Here is a 24,785-nt window from a genome sequence, read left to right as displayed (position 1 = left end):
ACAGTAACAAAAATGTTGATTTAGATTCCAGATAATACTATGTAGTAGGTTATTATTTAGTGTACATACTATTGCTCCACTACATCAATAGGTAACATATGTGAATAAAGATTTTACTGAAATAAAGGATCAAACTTCAACATTAAGCAGAAAAAGTCTTGAAAGTTAATATTTAGTTTCAGTGGTGAAATAACTTTCCTGGGCCAAATTTATCAGGTGAAATAACTTTCTGATGTGAAATAACTTTCCTGGGCCAAATTCCTCAGATGAAATAACTTTCTTAGGTCATATTTCTCTTGAGAAATAATTTTCCTGGACCCAATTTTTTTCAGTTAAAATAATGGTCCGGTACTCAAATTCTGTGGTGAAATAATCTCACTGGACTAACATTCCTAGGTAAAATAACTTTTGTGGACCTAATTTAACAAGTGAAATAACTTTCCTGGGCCAAATTCCTTAGGTAAAATAACTTTTGTGGACATAATTTAACAAGTGAAATAACTTTCTGATGTGAAACAACTTTCCTGAATCCAATTTCACAGACGCTATTATTTTCCCCGTATCTAATTTCACAGTGAAATAACTTTCCTGAACCCAATAACTGCTGCTACATTGATGGTATTTAGAAAAAAGCATAGCTCACTTGACTTTATGTATCTATAAATTTGTCTGCTATGTTTTCATTACCTACAACGTTAATGGTCTACTCCTGATAAAGTCGTGACATGGCACATTCCACACAGATTGACCAGCAATAAAAACATCTATCTAAATTTAAATAGCCACCAAATTTGTACAAATATGTGGCCAGTAAGTCCACTTAGTTGACCATTTAAAGTTTCCCAACCAATGTATACGTTGACAGGTTCAAGAAAAACACGGCATAAAAACGGAACAATATCCAATTTTATAGGTGACAGGTCAGTTATCACCGAAGTAGATGATAATTAATTCTAAATAAAAGTCCCGATTTTCGTTGGACAAAGAAATCATTACAGGTCATTATAAGACGTGTTGAACAGGGAACTTTAAATATCAAAAAGATTGAATCTTCAAGACCATGTTTTATCAATCTGGTTGAGACGCTACCACAGAATTTTACATGTAAGTTATGGCTGTACAGTCCCTTCATGGTGTTCCCAGTCAAGGTTGAGTATCAGTCAAGATAACCATTCTTGTCAACTTGACAGAGAGAGAAATGAAAAACACAATATGTGCCATTTGGACTCTCTTAACCTATTTGATGAATGCCAAAACATTTTCTCTGTCATTCTTTCTTTTCATGGATACTACTTATTTCTTTTAACAGCTCTGTAATTTGAGGTTTCTGTTAATTTTTTAGAAATATCATTCACCATTTTTGACACGGATCTGCAGAAGATCAAAGCGTTTGATTTTCAAGTGATTTGGTCAGATACATTATCAATATGTCTATACCTAGTTGATGCACACCTGAAACACGTTTGAGGATTTTTTGGATCATGCTGGTCACAATCACTGGAATGACTCCAGTATATGATATCAGTATATTTTATATCATTTAAAAGCTATGGCATCAGACCAGAGAACCAATTCCACTTTTTTACATTGCAGTAGCCAATTACATACCTTCATATTTCATAGCAAACTGGGAAATGAAATACAGATACAGAGTGGTACTGTAGTAAAACATTCTTATATTAAGGGTATGGAATATGGTAATATAAAGTTAATGTGCATATACAATTAGGTGTATAGTTTTGTCTGCTGTTTATCACTAAAACAAAAACCTAGATAATTTTGAGACTTTTTTAAGCAGTTAGTAACAATCTCAATGAACAACATATGAGAGGCCTGTCACATGACTTTAAGAACAATTAGAGTAAAGTATCAACCAAAGGCAAAGGCAACCAAGACAGCACAAACAGATTTGTTTCTCACCTTCTTGAGAAACACAAACTGCTGTGGGTAGGGATTTTCCTACTACACAAGGATGTTCATCTGAGGTTGTGTGGGTAAACCAACTATAAAGCTTATACAGTCCCTAGATGGTGTTGCAGGTATATAGATAGACTATGAGGCACAGGGTGTGTATGTAAATGAAGTACAGAATATTTGGTTTTGGAACAGAAAAAATTGTGTATAACAAAGGAACACTTAACATATATATATTTCAGGTCCTGTAAATGCAGGTAAAAATTTATTTTTCACACACTTACTGAGGCATTATCCACCAAAGAACTCCAATGTGGTTCAATTTCAAAGATTTCCTCACTGAAGGTTGGCTTTCCCACTGTCAAAAGTTCAGGCATGGGAGGGATGTTGATACTGTATGTGTTGAGCAGGTCACTCAACTGTTCTTGTTTCTCCCGATCCTAAAAATGACATGAAAAGAGACATAAGCACACACAAACAATATAGGTATTATACAAATTAATGGTCTTGAAAAATGATGGAGTGAAGACCTAAGGGAAACAAAAGTATGGCTTATCTGGACATAACAAGGTGAAGGCTGCTGCATTGTTCCTTTAAACACCTGTCAACAACAGGCCAACGCCCGTTACTAAGCCCACAAATATATTGCAGTTTCTGTAGAAATATTAAGGTATATTATATCTTTGTCCTGAAGTATAAGTCCATCCTCCTACTCTGAGTCACTATTGGGAGTTATATTTCCAAATCTGGGCTTATCGTAGAAAAAAGATGTTCAAACAAAACTCAATATTCCAGGTAAATACATCTTTTTTTCAGAATAATAAGGATAACCATTTACTTGTATCTGAGTCAGCTGAGGTGTGAAAACTACCAGTGCAGTTAAGTATGCTTACACATCAGAAAAACATTCTCGCATTTTGCTTCATTTCGGGGTGAAAGAAAAAATAACTTCTGGACAATGAAAAAATATTATTACTGTAGTGAAGCACGTTATTAGGGTTTAGTCAGTAAAATTTCAATTGATTTTTTCTGCAGTAGTTACAAGATTTTCTCTATTGACAAATTTTCAATTTGAATCCAAGATAACAGTAACTTAAGGTTTGTAGGATGTGTAAGTATACAGACTACTTCACTATAACTTACATCCACCTGTCAATTGTGTCCCCTTTGACAAGCTGTGTTACCCACACAATGGGCAAATACCAAACAGTTTTCACATCTTAAAACCGACTAATTGAATGCAAGTATGTGAATATAGCAAATGAAAATACCTTCCTAAGACTCATTTACTATAATTATATATATATATATATATTTGTACAATTTTTTTGTGTATTTTCCATTGAAAATAATCCGACCCCGTTCCACCACAGTTATTTGTGAATGTTTAACGAGAGATTTTGTGTCCTAGTAGAATTAAAAATGTACCTTATACACATTACAGGTATTTCAACCATCAACTATAATTCCCTGTAAATGCTTAACCTACTTTTCAAAGTGAAAATAAAACAGCAAATTTCACTTAAGGGTGTATGCTACCTTAACTACTCTTTCTGTCCAGAAAAAAATCTAGAAAAAGTGAAGTTTCATACATTGTATCGTGTATTTAAATTTATTTTTTTAACATTTGGAAGAAAAATAATCAATTGATATAGACAGAATATATATTAATATATATATATATACAGTTTGAAAAAAAGCATCTCAAACATAAAGATATCCATTTGCAAATATTCTAAGCATCTGTTCACTCTTAAATTAGTTCAGAATATACACATGGAATTGATGTTCTTTAGGAATAATCATACACGGAGTAATAAAATTACAAAATTTATGAAATTATGGGCTAGTGCATGTCTCCATCTAGATCTGACATTTCTTTCAATCAATTATAGTTCCCTCAGTAGCCGCTTTGGTTGTGAAATTTAGGGCATCAGTGACAAATCCTGTTTTATGATGCAGTTTGATTCATTGTTTGGCACTACTGTATCTTAGTTTAAATTTGAACTTAAAGGTGCTATCGTCTCATGTCTTTTGTACGATTTTTGAGCATATTTCAAAGATGGACGACACTCACTTGAAGACTAATGTGAAAACTAACCTTTTCTTTAATGCCTGCGATGAGAACTGGTTCTGACCTCGGCAGAAATCTCATTCTGGTTAGTCTAATTGATTTGGACTACCTCAAACTACACCATATTTCCACTTCATTTATCAAACTTCAAACAATTTCTCAATATATCTCTCAGACAAGCTCAATGTTAACAACAATACACAATAATTATACAAATCTTCTGTGTTCCACACACGTATGGTTTTCGAAGTTGGTTATGTTGATACAGTATGAAAAAAGACAAGCACGTGTCCCTATATGTCACATTAAGAACATCCAACTTTGACAAATTGTCGAAAGTATGTCATCCTTCACAATAAACATTTGTTCATATTCTGAATCGGAATTAGAATAAAAATAAATCTCCTGAATCAATTACGGTAAATTTCAGCATAAATCTGTTATAAGAACCAGTGTTGTTCTGATTATGTTCCACTATAACCATTTTTTTTTTTTTTAGAGAAATGGTGTGGAACAGAAACTAGAATCCATGAAGATCCAGGTAGCCCATGATCCAATTTCGATGAATCAGTAATTTTTGTTTCAGGTGATGTCACTCTTTAAATGCATGCTGTCACATTCAGAAAAAATTATATTTAAGATACAGAAAATTCCGAGGCAAATCTAAGAGAGGACAGGTCACATGGTACAATAACACCGCCAATCTTCAACCCTCTGAATCACTGGTCAAAATGTTTTTGAAACTTTTTTGTCCACATTGCTTTGCAACCTACTGGAAGTATCACTACCACTATATCCTTGCCAAAGAAATGACGAGTTCTCAGAAACCATGACACAGAAAAAGTAATCCGACAATATTTGTATCATGAGGCCCAACACACCTGGAATCAGGGAATCCAAGAACACTGTTTGTAAATTCAACACATAACACCACCAAATATTTCGATACAGAATTTTAGAAATGAACTTAAACGAAAAAATCTTCAAATTTAATGAAGATGAAATAACCACGATTCAAATCGTGCAACAAACTGGTCGTAATATTTTCTAATACCAATATCAAGTAGAAATGTTCTGATCCTCTAAGGTTATAGGTGTTAAGAAGGAAAACACACAATGTATGAACTACAATACACTATGTAGTATTAAGTATATATAAAGTAGGTAAATACACGATACAATACTTTGATCACGATCAACAAGACCACGATAAAGAATTTTTGGATCTACTGAACCATTGTTATTTATAACCTTTGACCCTGTTCATACTGGCATTCTGCATGCTGTTTTGACCGAATGGGATTTTAAGACGATTTAATTTTGTTATTGGAATGACTGTACATTTGTATACATAATATAAAGTATTATGGTGTTTTTGTCAGCCTACACAGCTTGGACAATCTGTGGTTTGTATTTGGTTGAAACATCTCCTACACAGATTTTAGTCCGATATGATTTTATCTTTAACCTTAATCTTTAAATCATTTTTCAAATTTGTGTATATCAGTTTTGAATCTTGTCTGTCATGTGTGTATAGTTTTGTGTAGTGTCATGACAGACAATGACTCAGTAGCTATCATAAGGAAATGATAAAATATGAAAACAGATTTTTAATTAGATTGTAAATAACATTAGAATAACACCATGAATTAAATTTGATTCACATAAATGTTATCTACCCAAATTTTAATAATTTATTCACAATAAAACTTTTTAATTTCAAATTTTAAAAACTTCAATATCTGAAAAGCATATCATAGTTTGTTAAAAGTAGCTCTTTGAATATACCTATCTGAAGCTTGAAAATTTGAAAGTGCTTAAATATAAATTTTTGTTTTGTTTTTATAAATACAACAATTTAGTCAAAGTCAGATTTTATAAGATCCCTCCTCCTCGTCCAACTTTCTTTGATCAAATTTGACTTTCAGAAAACTCTGCTGAACAATTCACACACACACAACACACACACAAAAAGAGAGATAATTAAATGAACTTAAATTTGGCAAATTTACAAATTGTAATAGCCGACAGACACTCAATAATTTTTACAATGGCCTTTGATAGTGGGTAGTATTTGACCCCAAAAACGTACTTGTGTACCATACCTGCAAATCTACAGTAAATAAAACACTATGACAGGTTACAGACACTGCTTACTGTAGCAAGCAAAAGATTGAAGTTAAAAAAAGATCAACATATCTATAATTTAAACTTTTAATAAACAGGATCTAAAAAAACATAAACATATTGTTTACTATTTTTCATTTACCATAACTGTAAACTTGCTAAATACAAGTCGCAATATAACACTCGGCTGAAGAGAAATTCTCTTTTGCTCAATCGGCTGAGCGTTAGATTAATAAGCCAGAGGTCCCAGGCTGGAATCCAAGCAGAGGCATTGAAATAAATGGTAATCTCTGTTACATAACAAATATACATCATGTATTACTTAGAGCAATTAAGAAACCACATTGCTTTGAGGTCATCCCAGCAAAATGTTGAAATTGAATTAGCAATATTCACAGTTCTGGAGATCACAGTTGTATTGGACCCGAGAGATGGAGTAGGACTGGATCAAGATAATTCCTAAAATGTTTCATTTTACCATACAAATTAAGTTAAATTTCAAATATCACCATCTAATTTTCTACAAACTATTTGAAATTTCATCTCTTTCCAATACATTTTCCACATTTGTGTCTGACCACTTCCCTTCCAGCACCTGTGGAGGATTTTAACAGTAAGAGTTCATTTAATTTACATAACCATGAAACTGCCATTCCCTGATAATGCAGTTAAGAATAATTTTCAACTCAAAGCAACTAATTCTAAAAGTGAAAATTGAGGCGGAAACTTAGCAACTACTACCACAAGAGCAAAAACCATGTCCATGTTCTTCTTGTAGGAGTGTTTGGATTTGGATTTTCAAATATATTCTGAAGCATTTTCAGGTGAAGGGGACTCAATTTTGTTTAAATGGAGGGTCTCATTTCCCTTAGACAGAAGTTGCAGGGCCAAAAAATTAAACAAATCCTTTGAGATTCAGCTTCTGTAGGAATGCATGGATTCTGTTCCAAATTGGTCAGAAGTCTTCTTAAGGACCAAATGCTCAACAAGTTTTATATACATATGAATTCCTCAAAACTTATGACAAAGGGACATAACTCCTGAACACTATCTCAGGTAATAAACAAGCAATAATTCTTTTACAGATTAACAAGGGATTTAATAACATATTTTTGGATTATTTGTGAAAAGCTCAGTAATTATTGACTCATCAAGTTGGTCAGTTATTCCTAAACAATGAGACTGACAGAGGTGACAGCTTGCCTGTTAAGTACACGGTCAACTTATATGTGTTAAAACGAGATCTTTTATATCCAAAAAGATCAACTTGAAATGTAAATAATCTCATCAACTCCTAGAGATAGTTTTCTGGTCCCCTGCCCATTTACAGTCTTTACTTTAAAAACTGCACATTTTCAGAAAATTAATCTTTTCGTTTGAACAAGAATTTCGATGAAATTGCATTTTGCTAATAAAACATACATGATTATTTTCAATAATCTACAAAGATTTTTTTTCATGCTAAATCAATTTTTGAATTTATGAAATCTGAATTTGTAATTCAAATGGCAAGCAGTTAGTGTTGCAATTTAAATCATATTCCCGCAATATTGCATATTTAATTATGAATTTCTATTGAAAGATGCTATTTGCCTATATGTCTTTTGTACAAGTTTTTGGTAATAAAGCATGTAATTTATTTACAATTAAATGATAAGAAAGCAAAAAAAAAACATTTCTGCACATGTGCAAAGCTTTGAAATTTCATTTATTCCATAATGATAAAATCTTTATGTGAAATGATCTAGTTTCGAAGTTAACCATACAATCTGTGCCTGTAGAATGATTTTAAGCAGTAGAAAATAGGCATTTACTAACATAACAATATAATCTTTATATTTTGTGACAGAATTAAATAATCTCTACCACACCTGGCTAAAAGGCTTTGATTAATGACACAAATACCCCAGGTAAACAGTGTATCAACTTATACAGCAAATGAAATATCTTATCCATAAACACACAGGAGCAAGAATTTTACCAGTACACAAACCATCTACTGTAATTATCCTGCAATAAATCCATGTCTAGTAATTGAAAAACAATGTCTTATGGTGTTTAGGCGAATTACAAACTTATGCATTTTCACTTTCCTGTAATAAGCCCACCCCCAAACTTGATGGGGTTTGGTAGCAAAACAGGGTAGGGTTGGTTGGAGTTGGGGGTTTGAAGAGTTAAGAGTTTTGGGGGTGGGTGGGAGGCAAGCAGCACCACTGATGATATAGCAAGGGATAAGAGAAAGTAGTATAACTAGAAAATATCTGTAAGACATTACTGAACTCCAGCCCCTAAGAAAGCCAAAGGTGTAGATCATGATGTCATGATACTATCTTATAAATGTGAACCAAATCTGTTGAGAGCCTCATAAGATATGACATTGATATGGGATAGATCAGAACATGGATTGTTCTGCCTACCAGCCCCCCCCCCCCCCCCCCCCCCCCCTCCCATCCAAACCCTACCCCCACCCCCTTCCCCTCATATCATAACAATATATACATGTAACTTATTTAACCTTCCACTTAGCACCAAAATAAGGCAGAAGAGCACATAATTAAAAATATAATGGATCTATTTCTTTTTCAAATGAACTTTTAAAACTCTTAATATGATTGAGAAGTACCTAGTGACATGGTGTTGACTGTATGTCCTGACACTGAGTGTCTTGTTTTTGTAATGTATGTGATTATAGCTGATTCTGTAAATGGTAGCTTAATTACATACATAGTGATGTACAGAGGACAAAGGTCACTTATCTGGCAACAAAAGTCAAGCAATGGCCAATCATCTCTGATCTTTTCATGATCCATTAACTGTATGGAGACACAGATCAGGTTTAATGCAGGCCATTATCACAGCGATGTACCCTGATTGTGGTGAAATGTATGCAAGGTCATTCAGTGTGCGTGATGAATCTGCTGTGTCATGTACCCTACCAGAATACCTATGTGTACTTGTATACATGATGCCTAAGAACTACTTAGATAAATCACTCCCAAGGTTCAGACCCTTTACAGATCCCTCCTCCCAGAGAAGATTTCTGGATACATATAATATATTCACTAGGGGTTGGAGAAGACCTAAAAGTAGGTCCTTCACTGATAACCAGTGCTCCATGCGTCCCTGCATCAGAAAATATCACTAAAATGACACTTTCACCTAAAAGGGGAAGATGATTTATTTGTTCAATCATAGATCTTAATTGACAGTTAAGTTTTGTTTAATATGAACTGACCTTGACATCAAAATCTGAAATCTCATCTTTAATTCACAAACATTCTATTAATCAGAAATCTTCTTATAATGCAGCATACAATGCTTGGCATTTAAGCAATGGATAGTTTTCATTTAGTATATCTTTCATTTTAAAAATAGGAAAAAAATGCTGAAAATTAAATACTTCTAAAAGAAATATATTATAAATGGCTACTGTATTTCTGGGTCATTCACAATCCTATAGAGTTGTCTCCCTTGTATTTCCCCCAATTTAAATGTCTAATCATGTTTATTTTCCTAATTGTTGGAGAGGTCATCTGGGGCGGTCATAGTAATTAGGTGATAATGTATGGAGTTACACACCTTTAATGAGATAGAGACAGGTAAAAAGGTCACCAACAGATTTCTACCACAATCACTTACATAATATTGCGTCCTGTTTTCCCACACAAATTGTACCATAACAATGGCCGAACTCTGTGACCTGTGTCTTAAATCATGCTGACCCTGTATGACTGGACTGGGAGATGAGAGTGAGGAATGTAACACCATACCTCTGTTACATGTTCAGAGAGCTTTAAGTAACACCATGTAGTGGTCAGTACTGGACAATTGACCACTAGTGGTCAATACTGGACAATTGACCACTAAACCACTCACACACTGGCCAAGAGCTTAATACATGCTAGCTTTACTGTGTCTATCTGTCAGTAATACCAAGAGGCCAATACAAAATTCCTGGCTCCAAGTTGGGGGACAGCATTTGTTGGTTATGCAAATGAACAGCTGTTGATAAAGGTGGGCTTATTACCAGGGACATGGGGTTACTATTAGATAAATAGAGGACTTATGTAATGGACAGTTAACCCTAGTGTTACAGGCTTCTTATTGTCTAATTAAATTTTGTCAAAATTTCAATGTTAAATCTTTTTCTCAAGACTGAAAAATCAATTCTAGAGTAAGAAATATATCTGTTTCCTGAGTAAGTTGTATTTAACATTTTTCAGTATAATTACTTTAATTACACTGTATGTACACAAAGGTTATATTTCAAAACCTGAAAAGCTAGATTTTTAGACATTTATTGTGTATCAAATGAAACAGAGCTTGTATGTGTCATTTACAGACTATGGCCAAAACCCAAATAAGAAATGGATATCTTATCATTGGTATGTCGGCATAAAGTAAAACTTCCATATACTGACCGACCTTGATAAACTGACTCTAATTTATATACTGACCGACCTTGATAAACTGACTCTAATTTATATACTGACCGACCTTGATAAATTGACTCTCCTTAACATACAGTTAAACCTTGATAAACTGACTCTAATTTATATACTGACCGACCTTGATAAACTGACTCTACTTAATATACAGTAAAACCTTGATAAATTGACTCTCCTTAACATACAGTTAAACCTTGATAAACTGACTCTAATTTATATACTGACCGACCTTGATAAACTGACTCTCCTTAATATACAGTAAAACCTTGATAAACGGACTCTCCTTAATATACAGTAAAACCTTGATAAACAGACTCTCCTTAATATACAGTAAAACCTTGATAAACAGACTCTCCTTAACATACAGTTTAACTTTGATAAACTGATTCTCCTTAATATACAGTAAATCCTTGGAATATTGACTCTTCTTAATATACAGTAAAACCTTGATGTAATGTCTAACTTGGCAATATAATGACAAACAATGTCAACATAACAAGGTTTCCCCATATGTGAGCTATTAAATGTCAGAAGTTATCTCCCTTGAAAAATAATCAATTTGTATCAAAATTACTTTACAACATATTATACACAAATAAATTGGATGTTTTTTTTTTCTGGCCAGAAAAGACTACAGACACTAAAACCTCTTGAAAATGTGCTGAAAAATATGTTCTACAGAATATGTACCCTGAAATTTTTATTACTAGAGTCCCGACACAATAAGGTACAGTCACACATATTTAGAGTGAAGTCATGGGTCACTGAAAAAATACAAACATTTAGAGTATACTATAAAATACATCCAGCTCCATTATTAATGTGTTTGTTGTGTGTAAATAGAAAGCAACACTATAGCTCCCTACCATGTTTCCTGATGCATGTCGATGTCCAGTGACTGAGCAACTACAAACTACGCATATTTATCAAGTTTATTGCAATTTCTAAGTTTGAGAGTTTAAAAAATGTATGCCTCAAACTAAAGTTAGCGGTTTTAGAATTTTGTTTTTAATTCAAATGACAGAGTTTGAAATAAATTGTTTGCCAATATTCTGAAAAATCATAAATACTCCATTTCCAAAATGTATTTGTAAGTTAAGTTTAATGTGCTCGAGAAAAAATTGGGTGTAATTTTACCAAGTAAACAGATGATATCAACAGTAAATTAAATTGTACTTGTCTGTATCTGTAGTTCTAGAATACCACAATACACACAGGAAGTGAAAAAGTTCCAAATAATTTAGACACGAACAGGAAACAGACATTATAAGCAAGACTTAACAAACAAATATGAATTCATCATTTGTAGACTTTCTTTTGATCTTTCCATCACAATATATAGGAAATATAGGAGGTAAGTTATTTAGATAATACCAACCTAATGTAAGACAAAAATACTTCAAGTTTTGTTGTAAGATCACTGGGTTTATCTATCATGATCAGCGAGGATATTTTTGAGGCAGGGATTCCTTGAAGTATAAATGGTAGAAGGAACATCATGCTGAAAGCATGTAACATATGCTATACAAAGACACTGGCATTAACTGTGATGGTTTGCGGGGAAAACCAACAACAGCCCAAGTCAGTTTGTTTGATTTCAGTTTCCATGGCAACCCATGCACCTCGACGCGCCATCATTATGTCAATTGATGCATTACTTCATATACAAGGGAATGAAATGATACAATATATTTGTGTCTAGTAATTAAGCTTTGAAGGTAAATGAAACAAGCATACAAAGTATTGCTGAAGCACTACATGTCCCCTACCAACTCGCACAAGCTATCACAATGCAACGCTTGATATATTTTAGAAAAATAATAACAGTGGCCTTGGCCTCGACTCAAAAACCCTGAAACTCAAGCCTGTCCTAGATATGTTGATGCTTTATATGTTTGCAAATTTTGATGACAATCCCTGAAGAGGTGAAGTCGCCAGCTACATTGCATTGACAAACTTTAATTGATGCAGAAAGGGACGAATGGCTAGATGGAGAGGAAAACTATAGTTCCCTCCTCTGGTTTCACTGGTAGGGGACTATTAATGAAGATATTAAATTATGCAGTGCACAATCTAATTTTGTTTTAGTATGCCATTACAAACAGAGCTATTCAGTATCATACAGAGCAATTAGTTACCTTGTATACATTAATCAATTTCATGAGTAAACATGGCTCAGCCTTTTTCCCTTCACTCCCCCTCACAATCCAAGTAAACAAATTGTCCCATTGTTGAGTATTTAACAGTAGTGACGATAATCAATTTCTACGGTAGTGCACACAATCCTGATCAGCACAGCGAGACCTGATAAATGGAACTACACCAGCGATAAGTTCATATGTCAATGTAACATTAACATATTGTGTGACCAGTTACTAATACCCTGCCATATATTTTTGTCATCAGTACTGTCTGCTTCCAATCCCTTAAGGAATTTCATGAATATTGAAAAATCAATCAAATTATTTTTATTTTTAACTCTGAAAATGATAAATATTAATATATTTAGAGACTTGCAGTATGAAAAGTCTAGATTTAGGAATAAAATGTTTATAAAATCAAATGAAATCTCTTTGACAAGTTAATAGTTTGTTATTAAGGCTACACATGTTAGGAGTTGAGTAGATTTAATCAGGCAGAATGGGAAAAATACACATAAAAAACAGAAATATTTATTACAGGTGTTCATGAAATAAACAAATAAACAATACTGAGGCTTTTGTCAGTAGCAGGTTTGGGAATGAAATGAGTTTTGATCAGAAGGTGCTACCTCATTCTATAGACGCGGCATTTTAACCTGACACATTGGTCAGATTTCAATCTACACAGATGTTTTTTGTCAGAAAAAAATGGTGCTACAAAAGAAACAGGAAATTCAAGTAAAAAAATGACGTCCACTGCACAACAATTTAGAATCGTTGTCAAACTTAAAACAATGAAGAATGTAACAATGTAACTGTGTCCTCGTAAGAATAATTCCTGTATCAATGTGTTCTTGTATGGCAGATGTAGTATTAGTTTCCGGTTATCTAAGTTTCAGATTTAAGATTTCCTTAAAAATAACATCAAACTAAGAGTTCTGTTCTAGACAGATTTTAGAGAAAAATTATTTATTCTTAAAAACAAAATGTAAAATATAACACTTCCCCGGGTGTCTTACCAAAGTTCTTTGTTGTGTTTATTGCCCAACAAACAGCCAGGGTCGTTTTGAGGCAGGGTCTACTATGCTGTAGATGGTTGCTATCTTATTGAACAACATAAGAGGGGTCCATTGTATGTTATCCATTATACAATTAGGGTAAAATGTCTGACCCAAGGACACAACCATGTCAGCACAAACTTGTTCACTTCAGGGCTTCCCATGACACACAAACCATCACGGAAGGCATCTGTGAACCATGCCCCCTGGATCTTTACCTGAGTTTACTTTGGTCAATATTCTACTGACGGAGTTATCATGACCCACCTTCATGGGTATATTATGTCATTGCAATATGAAAGTGAACTTAATTTGTCACATACCATTCATGACACACTTTCTGTTAATATCACTCTAATAACTTTGATTTTTTACAAACCATATCCTGGAATAAGCCCACAGGATCAAATAACATCACTACGTACTCAATGTTGGGGGAGGGGGTAGGTTGGGAGGGGTGTGTGCTACCACTGGACAATGAAATAGTATTTGTTTATGATTTTGTAATCAACAATACATATCCGGGCTTATTACAAGGACATGGGCTTATTATGAGATAAATATACTTTTAAACAGTTAATCACTTAAAATCTTTATATAAATTTCTGCATATGATTTGTTCCATATCATATAATTAAAAATATTTAATGATCTCAATTAATTACACATTGTTATCCATGTGATATTGATTCTTGTGGTGACAGCTGGTATGTTATCGGGGAAAGATATCAACATACACATTAAAAATAGCTAGTTTTTAGAATTGTTAAACATATTTCCAGCAATATACATACCATCTGTAAACTATGAAATGGAAAAATTGTTAGAATTCAGTCTTAACATTTTTTCGTCATGAATATATTTCATATTGTCATCAGATAGATTTTATACTGTCACTATGAATACATTTCCTTTTGTCATTTGATGATAGTTTTTCAAATTGAAATCAGAAATATATTTTGTTCTGTCAAAATGTATGCATTTCATGTTATCATCAAGGATACTGACACCATGGATACATTTCATACTGTCACCATGATACATTTCATACTGTCACCATGATACATTTCATACTGTCACCATGGATACATTTCATACTGTCACCTTGGATACATTTCATATGGTCACCATGGATACATTTCATACTGTCACCTTGGATACATTTCATATGGTCACCATGGATACATTTCCTACTGTCATCATACATAAATTTGATACTGTCATCATGGATTAGTTTGATACTGTCACCAGGAATACATTTCCTCTGTCATGTTTGAGGACATTTTAATATCATGAGAGAAACATTTATATATGACAGATCAACCTTTTTCTATAGACTGTGTATAGTTTTAAATTAGAAACATTTGTCGGCTGTGATACATATGCGTCAGTTTTTATGATTGTAATAATATTAGGATCTGTCAGGAACAAACACCAAGTGAGTGTTTTATTGTGTACAAACAATGATAACTGTCACCCTACAATAACGCCGAATTAAACATTAAATATTCCCACAATTTTTAATTAATGAATTAATTATGTAACACATATGAAATAGTATGGCAGGTGAGAAACACAGGTAACTTGTGTCTGGTATACTGACTGATTCAACTTGTCTCACCTGGATAAGTATATATTTACCGTATTCATCCTGCTAAAAGCCTTGGGGGGCAACATGCTAATTGAAGAGTGGGCTTATTGAAGGACAGACAGGGTTGCTTGGGCTACTGAACACAGACATTTATCCAGAGAAGTAGTTGTATATGGACACACCACAATCACTGCCTCCAAATTTCTCGTGAAAAGATGTGGGACAATTACAAACTCCACTGCATGATATAAGTGATCATATGCTTCTGTATTGAAAACGATAACTGGGTTTATTAAATAAGCGTGATTTTGACGTTTCAATGAGTGACTGGTATAGAAATTTGAGAAAACAAAAATCAATGAACAGATAAAAAAGAAAGAAATTAAGATAATTTTAAATTATAAATATGTTTAGTAAAGCAATAAATTTCCTTTTACATTGCATAATCATCCCATCAGGCAGTTTGTATATATCCTTAAATGGCGTCTGTATCCTATATCAAGATGTTAATGATATTCTTTTTAGTTTAAATATAAGTATACATATTACATTGATGTAGATGTAGTATTCAAAAACTCAACATCAACTCATTTGTTGGCAGTTAATACGAAATGATTCTTTTAATAAATGTGCTGGGATGTCACTGCATATAACGAATGCGGTACAAAACAATTATTAATGAATACAAAATGAATGCCATACCCTATTTAATATGCGAAGCTGTATAAATCATAAATTACGTACATTTTACACCATCCCTTAAATGCTATGGCTAAAACATATTAATTGCCATATGGTTCAGGTTTGCCATCTTAAGTAGGTAAAGGTTCACACACAGTCTGTACTTTAAAACCCTCAGGTATACTACACTGCATTTGTATGTATGCTTCTACAACACAAGAATATACATCCCCACCCACGTACCCAGTACATTTGAATTTGTATGCCAACTGTCTCTATCTCTATCTGAAAATCTCCCCTTCTCATTTTACAAATCTAGAAAACATAATACATGAAATATCTTAAAACTACCTGTATTTCTTAACGTCTTGTTTTTATTTATTTATTTATTTTGTTTTTTTTTTAATATTGTTCAGGACAAGCATTTCCGCCAAAGGACTCTTGTCAAAGTTCAAAATCTAGACTCTTAAAATCTTACGAGGTGTGTCAGACAATGATGTAAGATTTCACAATATCACATGGACAGAGTATTCACAATACGCCCCAGATACGATATAATTCTTTTGGTTGCTATGCAGGGGTTTCCTAATCATGACGATTGAAATGTCTCGTCAACAATGAAAGAATTAAATACTTTAATGATAATTAAGTGGGAAAGACCGAAATGTTTGTAAGATTTGCATCCTTACATTATAAGTATAGTTATTGTCTCACCCAAGTGTCTAACAGAGTGTTGGGCATCAATTAACTTGTCTTATCATTATGGTTTTGGATAAAAACAACATGTCATGAAACAACTCAAATCAAATTGTCTGAAGCAATAACATGAACTAGATTTTTCCACAAAAATGTATAAGACCACGAAGTCTTAACCAGGGCTTTATGACCTAACTGCTAGCACATAAGATCAATTCATCTGTCACACAAAGACATAAGATCATTAATCTTATCCAGGGGTACAAACAAAGTGTTTAATTAAAACTAGGACATATTCTCAGATCAACAAATATATCAAAGATTTAGCATGTCCTACAAATCAGCTCACTTTAAGATCGAAATGTCTTTCACAGGAAAGTGATATCAAAATATCATATACATGGACACATAAAACATCACACATCAGTTAAATACTTCATACAACCAAGGGGGGCTGGCTGTAAGGTGTAATACAAACAGATTGGACCAGAATTTAGGTAATGTACACAAAACTTACACATGTTTTACATGTGGTGTTCAGAATTAATGGATATTTAAGTAAGAATTGAAGAGTTGAAATCCAAGTCTTTAGAAAGAATTAATACTGAATAGTATTATATCTGGCATTCTATATCTTCAAACACATAAAATATTGATGTTTCAGATTAAAAGGCCCCATAACAGCTATCCAGTGTTACTGAAAGACTAAGAAGTATTGACGTGACAGCTTGAAACAGATTAACAAACATTACAAATACTGATCGAAGTGTTTTATTTACAAATTAAAATTCCCTATTTAGCATTATAATATCGGCGATACAGTCTTTGTTATAGATACAATTAGGTTGTACTTGACAATTATCAGTCCAATTTTTGTCTTTTACAAATTTATATCACCAGTACTATTCGTATCAACAGCCATTACCCTGATATTGTAACTTGTATTAACCATAACGAAATCGGAACAAATTTTATTTCAAGCATCGTGATTCTTTTCAAATTGAATTTATTTCCTGAATTTTAAATATATAAGTACTGCAGGTGACTTACTATCTAATCCCTAACTTCTGACCCCACCCCTGCTACAGAGTCTTTGGTGATGCCTCATGCCTACTGTATTATTCTAGCTGAGGTTATACTCTCACTCTAGGGGTCAAACCTCACGCCATTTTTCAAGGCATTTCCTACACTTTCAATATAAATAATCTTTCTACTTACCAGGAAATCTAAAAGCTTGCCTCATTTTTTTTCAAAATTGATTTCTGGGAATGGCCACGCACATTTTTCTTTTTTGGGAAGACTACTGTACAACACAGTTTTAATGGAATCTATACACTATAACGGTTTAATATTCCAGCAGATTTAAAATCCACATATTCAAATTAATTTTACTGTGCCTGTATTTTGTATTTTATCTTGTATAGAATTTAGAAACCACAATTATATCAATACTTTAAATCCTTATACCTCCGTCAATGTATATGGATTCTACATTGTGTTATGTATTATCAATTTACAGAGTTAGGTACTTTCAGTGTGTGACGTTTTGGTCTTTTGAACTCAGTACTGAGAAAATTATGTGTCTCTTCTCTTGCACGTCTTTCCAGCACTGACAACATCGATTGTAAAACTGGTTTCCGTAGACAAAAGATAAAGGTAAACAAACAAACATTGTATCAACAACACATGTCACATATCTAATTAAGGGACCACACCCACTTATTATATCGGCAATCCTAAGTTACCGCAACAGGTGGCTGAGAGAAACATTTTTATAGAGATTAATGTCTTTTAAAATATAATACACTGCCCTGTTTAGACACATTAAAAACGTACCATACCTTTCTTGTAATGGCCATTTCTCATGATCCTTTCCAGTTTCGAGAAATCAGTCCAGAATTTTCTAAGAATCGAAATTTTACAGATGAATACTTGATCTAATACTTCAAACTTGTTAATCCTTGGATGTCTGTGACCCAATTTTAAAATTAAATCCAACCATCTATGATCGTATTTATCAGTCGTGATGTACAGAGGTCCCAAATCAGGCTGTTGTCGGATGTAACTGGGTACATTGACTGCGAACAGGATCTACCACCATAAATATATATGTTTGTATATATATATGTGTCCGCCCACTCTTAACCTACCCTTTCATTAAATACTATATCTGAAAGGAGTGACTTATCAAACCAAGGCACAATTTACCTACGTCAAGCAGTTAGTAGGTTTGTATATTCAGATTACGCGAACAAATAAGGGAGATAACTTTCTTATTATGAAATGACATTAATTTTTATCAACATTCATGAGGCTATAATGCTAAGTTCCTAGACAAACAACTATTGTCAAGCAGTAAATGGCTCTAATTCAATTAGGACAATAAAGAAGGGGGGATAACTCTGTTCATGTAATGAATTATTTTTGACAACGTTTATGAGGCCATAATAACATTGATTTTCTGAATATCTTCCGTGAATCATGTTAGTGAAATAACAACGTCCAGCAGTTATTGCGTCTGTTACCCGAAACTCAAGTAAGTCAGAAACAATGAGAGAACTGTTCTTTTCTTACACTAGGCAGATACTGTGCCTGTTATTAGGGATTAACAAACAAGTGTAGACTATTAAGAAAAATATTTATGACAGGCAGATAACATGTTGGTAAAGCATATTTCTCAACTCTCCCTTTTTTAGTTAAAATATATTCTGTATTTTAGTCTTTTAATAATATTCTATACATGCAATATAAGCAAATTTTTCTAACTGATCATATCTTTTACTTTTTGGTTTTGAAGTGTGCATCTGGCCTAAAAATTCACTTTTTCAGGTGAGAAGTTATTAACAAGCAAAATTTCCATCACAGTGGAAGTTCCAAAATTTTTCAACCATGAAGGAGAGACCTTTGTAGGTTCTGATGCAAAGAAAGGGGAGGTAACTGTGTTAGTATGACAGCCATGTAATACTGTACGCGATAACCTAAATCATTCAAATTTATCTTAAAAATATATCCTGTTTACAGGAGTTGAGAGTTTAAACCAATTATGACCAAGTTCCAGTAGGAATCTGCACTACAGCACTCTGCCTAATCTATGTAAGCATTAGGTACACTGCTGAGCTCAGTCGAGGGTTACTACACCTTTGATAACCTACCTGTGATGATAACATTTTCACCTGTAAACAGGTGATAAAATGTGTTTGAAGAAAGTGAAGTAGAGGAAGTGTATCGTTAGTAAGAAACAGAAGAGAGTGACCAAACCAGCACATCACAGATAACAAGTTAAAGTTTTGACGGAAATGTCTTGTAAATTCCTTAACACAGCTACACAGAGTTAGACATCTTGTTATGAGCAGAATTATGTGTTACTTGTGTATAACATGTTCACAGGAAATATATTTTGTTTTCTTGTAAATAGCAGTACAATATTTTTACTAAATAAACATGGCATTTGATCATAGGATTTAAACAACCTGTTTCATTTATTAAAGCAGAATGGTTTTAGGAAAAGAGGTAAGTTATGACCGATCCTGAGAACGACCTCTGTCCTCTGTGGTTATTTTCCCTACAAACTACCTGGTAAGGAAACCATCTGATTACTGATAGTCAGTACAAAACTACAGGTACAAGTCCTTCTCATCCACACCCTTTCATTAGTATATATCACAGACAGGTCATTTACCGCTGGCAGTCAGACATGTGTACTACATTAAGCAAGCATTAGGCCCACCTCTGGGTACAGTCTACTAATATATATAATGTTCAGTTTAACTAGGCTAAATTTACATAGGAATACTAGACTTAGTAAGAAAACTTGTTTCAGGACATATATACAATACTTATGGAATACTTATTCACAAGAGTTATTGTAGAAAATATATGGTATTGATATGCTGAACCTATCTTAGGAGACATACAGCAGTAAGGAAAACTGGACTTAGTAAAGGATATTTACGGTACTGAGATATACCAGACTTAGGATATTTACAGTAGTGAGATATACCAGATCGTAAAGGATATTTACGGTACTGAGATATACCAGACAGAAAAGGATATTTACAGTACTGAGATATACCAGATTGTAAAGGATGTTTACGGTACTGACATATACCAGACAGTAAAGGATATTTACAGTACTGAGATATACCAGATCGTAAAGGATATTTATGGTACTGAGATATACCAGACAGTAAAGGATATTTACGGTACAGAGATATACCGGACAGTAAAGGATATTTACGGTACAGAGATATACCGGACAGTAAAGGATATTTACGGTACAGAGATATACCGGACAGTTAAGGATATTTACGGTACTGAGATATACCAGACAGTAAAGGATATTTACGGTACTGAGATATACCAGACAGTAAAGGATATTTACGGTACAGAGATATACCAGACAGTTAAGGATATTTACGGTACTGAGATATACCAGACTTAGTAAAGGACTACTGTTGTATACCAGACAGTAAAGGATATTTACGGTACTGAGATATACCAGACTTAGGATATTTATGGTACTGAGATATACCAGACTTAGGATATTTATGGTACTGAGATATACCAGACAGTAAAGGATATTTATGGTACTGAGATATACCAGACAGTAAAGGATATTTATGGTACTGAGATATACCAGACAGTAAAGGATATTTATGGTACTGAGGTATACCAGATTTAGTAAAGGATACGATACTGCATACTGAAGTAGACTAAGTTTATTGTTGGAAACAACTGAATCTTAATTATCTTATTATAATGAAAAAAAAAAAATTAAGAAAAAAAAAAAAATTGAGTTAATTTTCTGCTGATTATTTTGAACATTGGTACTATATATTTTCATTTCACTTAGTTTTTTTTACCAATTTCTGCATGTAATCTTTGATAGCTAACAATCAGAAACTTATCTTATGACTGTAAAGTAAATGTAAGTACATTAGTGACATAAATCACACATTATCTTTTCCTAACTTCAATGATGGATGAAAGCACAACGTGACAGTATGTAATAATGCTGAAATGAATAATACAACCAGAATATTTTTGTTACTCATGGTTAAAATTAACATTGATTGAAATAAAAACAAGACTAAACTCCATCATAGAAAATACTACCAACATCAATACATATTCACTATCAGTATCCATATCTCAGGTTTATAATTTTAAAATTTCGTAATTTACCTTAAGACTTTTGTTGAGATTTTGGGGTGCGAGGGGCCATGATCGCCTATATACAGGGTCTCGGAGGGGTTTTAGAGTCCGTCTCTTTACCTCGACCGTACTTGGAATCATGATGTCCTTTGGGCTTAAGATTCAAATGACATAATCCATAATCACAACCACTTGGGGAAAAATATTCACTTATAGGTATGTATATCCATCCAGATAAAAACTGTTCTTAATCAGCATCCTCACAATGTTTTACATGTCAATGCCAACCATCATGATGTAGTATATATATACAGGTATATATACACAGGTAAAAACTGCATCAATATCCTAAGACCGGTTTACTAAAGCAATACAAGGTGTAACACTGGTAATGTATTTCCGGTTTAGTGTGTTCCTATTTATCTCCTCCCCAGCATATTATCTCCGTAGGAATCTCCGACATACATACACCTTTGTCTGTACGGAGGGCCTGTCTGCTTCTGTCTGTTTTAAAGTACTAGAGTGTATGTACATACAGCACCAGGTACTATTTAACTATATGTACTACAGCAACCTAAGACTACCTCTGTGTTAAGGTACTGACTCGTTAGCTCACCTGAGAGCCGTCCTACAGCCTACCACACAGTCTTTATTTCCTGTGTCACACAGCTTTGTATAGGGGAGGAAGAAATAGAACTACTGTTTGTCAAACAGGCACGCTTTGAAAGTACTGCCAGCTACCCTGGGTATAGCTGGCCTGGCCCTTTGCATAATACCCGCCCTTGACACCAGGCATTAACAGCCTTAACACACACAAGGTCGACATTCATGGGTGTGATGTCTGCAATTTTATTATCAATTGATCGTAAATCAAAATTTACAGTTGCAAGTTTGTGTCTTTGAAGTGTTTCTGTTTCCACTAGCATTAACCAGCTTCTTTTTTACCTCGCTGTATACACACACACATATATATATATGTATAAGGTTATGTCATAGTCTCGTTGCCCGAGTGAGAATCTATACGGGATAATGCAGGTCTAATAAGACCGCAGTCTATCAATATTTATGGATCTGAGACATTAACACTCAGCAAGGTTGGTACCTGTATGCCAGTATTCACATTACTGTATTTATCCATAAAAAAACCCACACCTAATAATTCCACCTATTTCTTCTACAAACAATATTTGAGTGCACCAAGTAATAAGCCCACCCCCTGGCTTTGTAAAAAACCACCTGACCTTATTGCTGGATAAAAGCTGTGCATCAAATATTGAGTAATAATATTGTTTTGCGTTCAATTGCATGAAATTATTATGGCATTTATTCTTCTATGACTGACATTTGAATTTCAGGTGTCAGACTCGCAGAGAACATACCAGTATGAAAGGATAAGGAATATTTTGAACCGGAAGAAACCCACACCTTCTCCCCTCATATCGAGATCCTTATTTCATTTCAAATATTATTTTTTAGAACATTGTTTGAATAAGTTAGAATGATCTAAAATCCTTATCTGAGAATTTAAAACATGTTATTGATTTGATTTTTTTAAAATGAATTAGAATAAAAAAGGAATACATAAATAATAAAAAATATAATACAACTTTTATTTTCTTAAAGTAAAACTTTTTGGTTTGAACAAAAATGTAAGACACAGTATATGCCTAAACAGTTTACCATTACTGGTTATACAGTTTTAAAGTATGCAATATTTTTGTTCCGGTTCAGTTACCAAAATGAACAACAATAAAGAACACAATGTAACAATGCTCTGACCTCGACTCAGCTGGACCGTGACAGTTGACATTTATGAGTCAAAATTGTACTTTTTACAAACAATAGTGTCATGTACGATGGGCTAAAAAAACAAAAAAGTATAGAAAAATAGCTAAGTCATACACCAGCTTCTTAATTTCTAAGTAATTTGTTGATTGCTAATTTCAGGAACCATTTTCTCAATGTATAACTTAATTCCCACCAAAGTTGAAAACAACATGTCAACAAGGTTAAAAAAGTTGTATTTATAAAGTGTGTAGACTTGATGTTTTATTATAAATTTAGTCACAGATTTTACGACTACTATCACTAGCCGTTGCCAAACCCTTATCACTTTTCCATTTTCATGTAAGTTTCTACAAAACCGGTGCTAATGCAATATCTGTGCTGCACTAAACCAACCATCATTACTTTGTAAATTAAATTTCCCAGTTAAAAGCCTCTATTTCATTGCCTTCAATAAGCTTGCCGTTCGATTTCTAAATTTGTAAAAATCAAAAGTTCGAAATTTTAGCTGTCTTAATATTTGGCAATTTTGCCCTATAAATCTAACGTTAATATTTGGCAATTTTGCCCTATAAATCTAACGTTAATATTTGGCAATTTTGCCCTATAAATCTAACGTTAATATTTGGCGATTTTGCCCTATAAATCTAACGTTAATATTTGGCGATTTCCTACATTTCAGAGACTTTAATTTGGAAATAATTTGAGAAATACTTTGTGAACTAATGGGTATCGTTTAGGCTAGCTAGTCATGTCAACTAGGTGTTATTATATTTTGTCAGACTTACTAGTGACCAGTTCAGAATCATTTTTAGGCCAAAATGATTTCTCTTGATTTGTTGAGATACATATAATAGATTAGTAACAAAAAATATATATATTGTAAAATGTGAGTGAATTTTCAAAAATGTGTGATTGACCAGCTCATGAATGACAATGAAAAAAATTAGCTTCTTTAAAATCACTGGTAATAAATTTTTGCAATTTAGATTCTGATAATCGACACATTAACTCCCCCAAATCGCCAAAATAAAGCTGAAAAAATTGGTGCTGATATAGACAACATGGACAGACGTACAGAAAGACAGATTGTCATTTTGTAACAAGGCTCAGTCT

At 33.3% G+C, this 24,785-nt stretch overlaps 1 protein-coding gene across 1 annotated transcript in view; it reads right to left on the bottom strand.

Moving 5' to 3' along the window:
* The window catches only part of LOC132551229 (pleckstrin homology domain-containing family G member 5-like), a 76,113-nt gene that overhangs the window by 12,103 nt on the left and 39,225 nt on the right, over window positions 1-24,785 (bottom strand). The window contains exon 6 of the mRNA XM_060215343.1: window positions 2,199-2,354. Within this exon, the coding sequence (XP_060071326.1) occupies window positions 2,199-2,354 (156 nt within the window). The remainder of the gene's footprint in view (window positions 1-2,198; window positions 2,355-24,785) is intronic.

Source organism: Ylistrum balloti, unplaced genomic scaffold (genome assembly GCF_031769215.1).
Source record: "Ylistrum balloti isolate Yb309-2 unplaced genomic scaffold, AGI_CSIRO_Ybal_v1 Utg370186, whole genome shotgun sequence".
NCBI classification, from domain to species: Eukaryota; Metazoa; Mollusca; class Bivalvia; order Pectinida; family Pectinidae; genus Ylistrum; species Ylistrum balloti.
The sequence above is the reverse complement of the archived record's forward strand: the minus strand, read 5'-3'. Positions and strand labels throughout refer to the sequence as shown.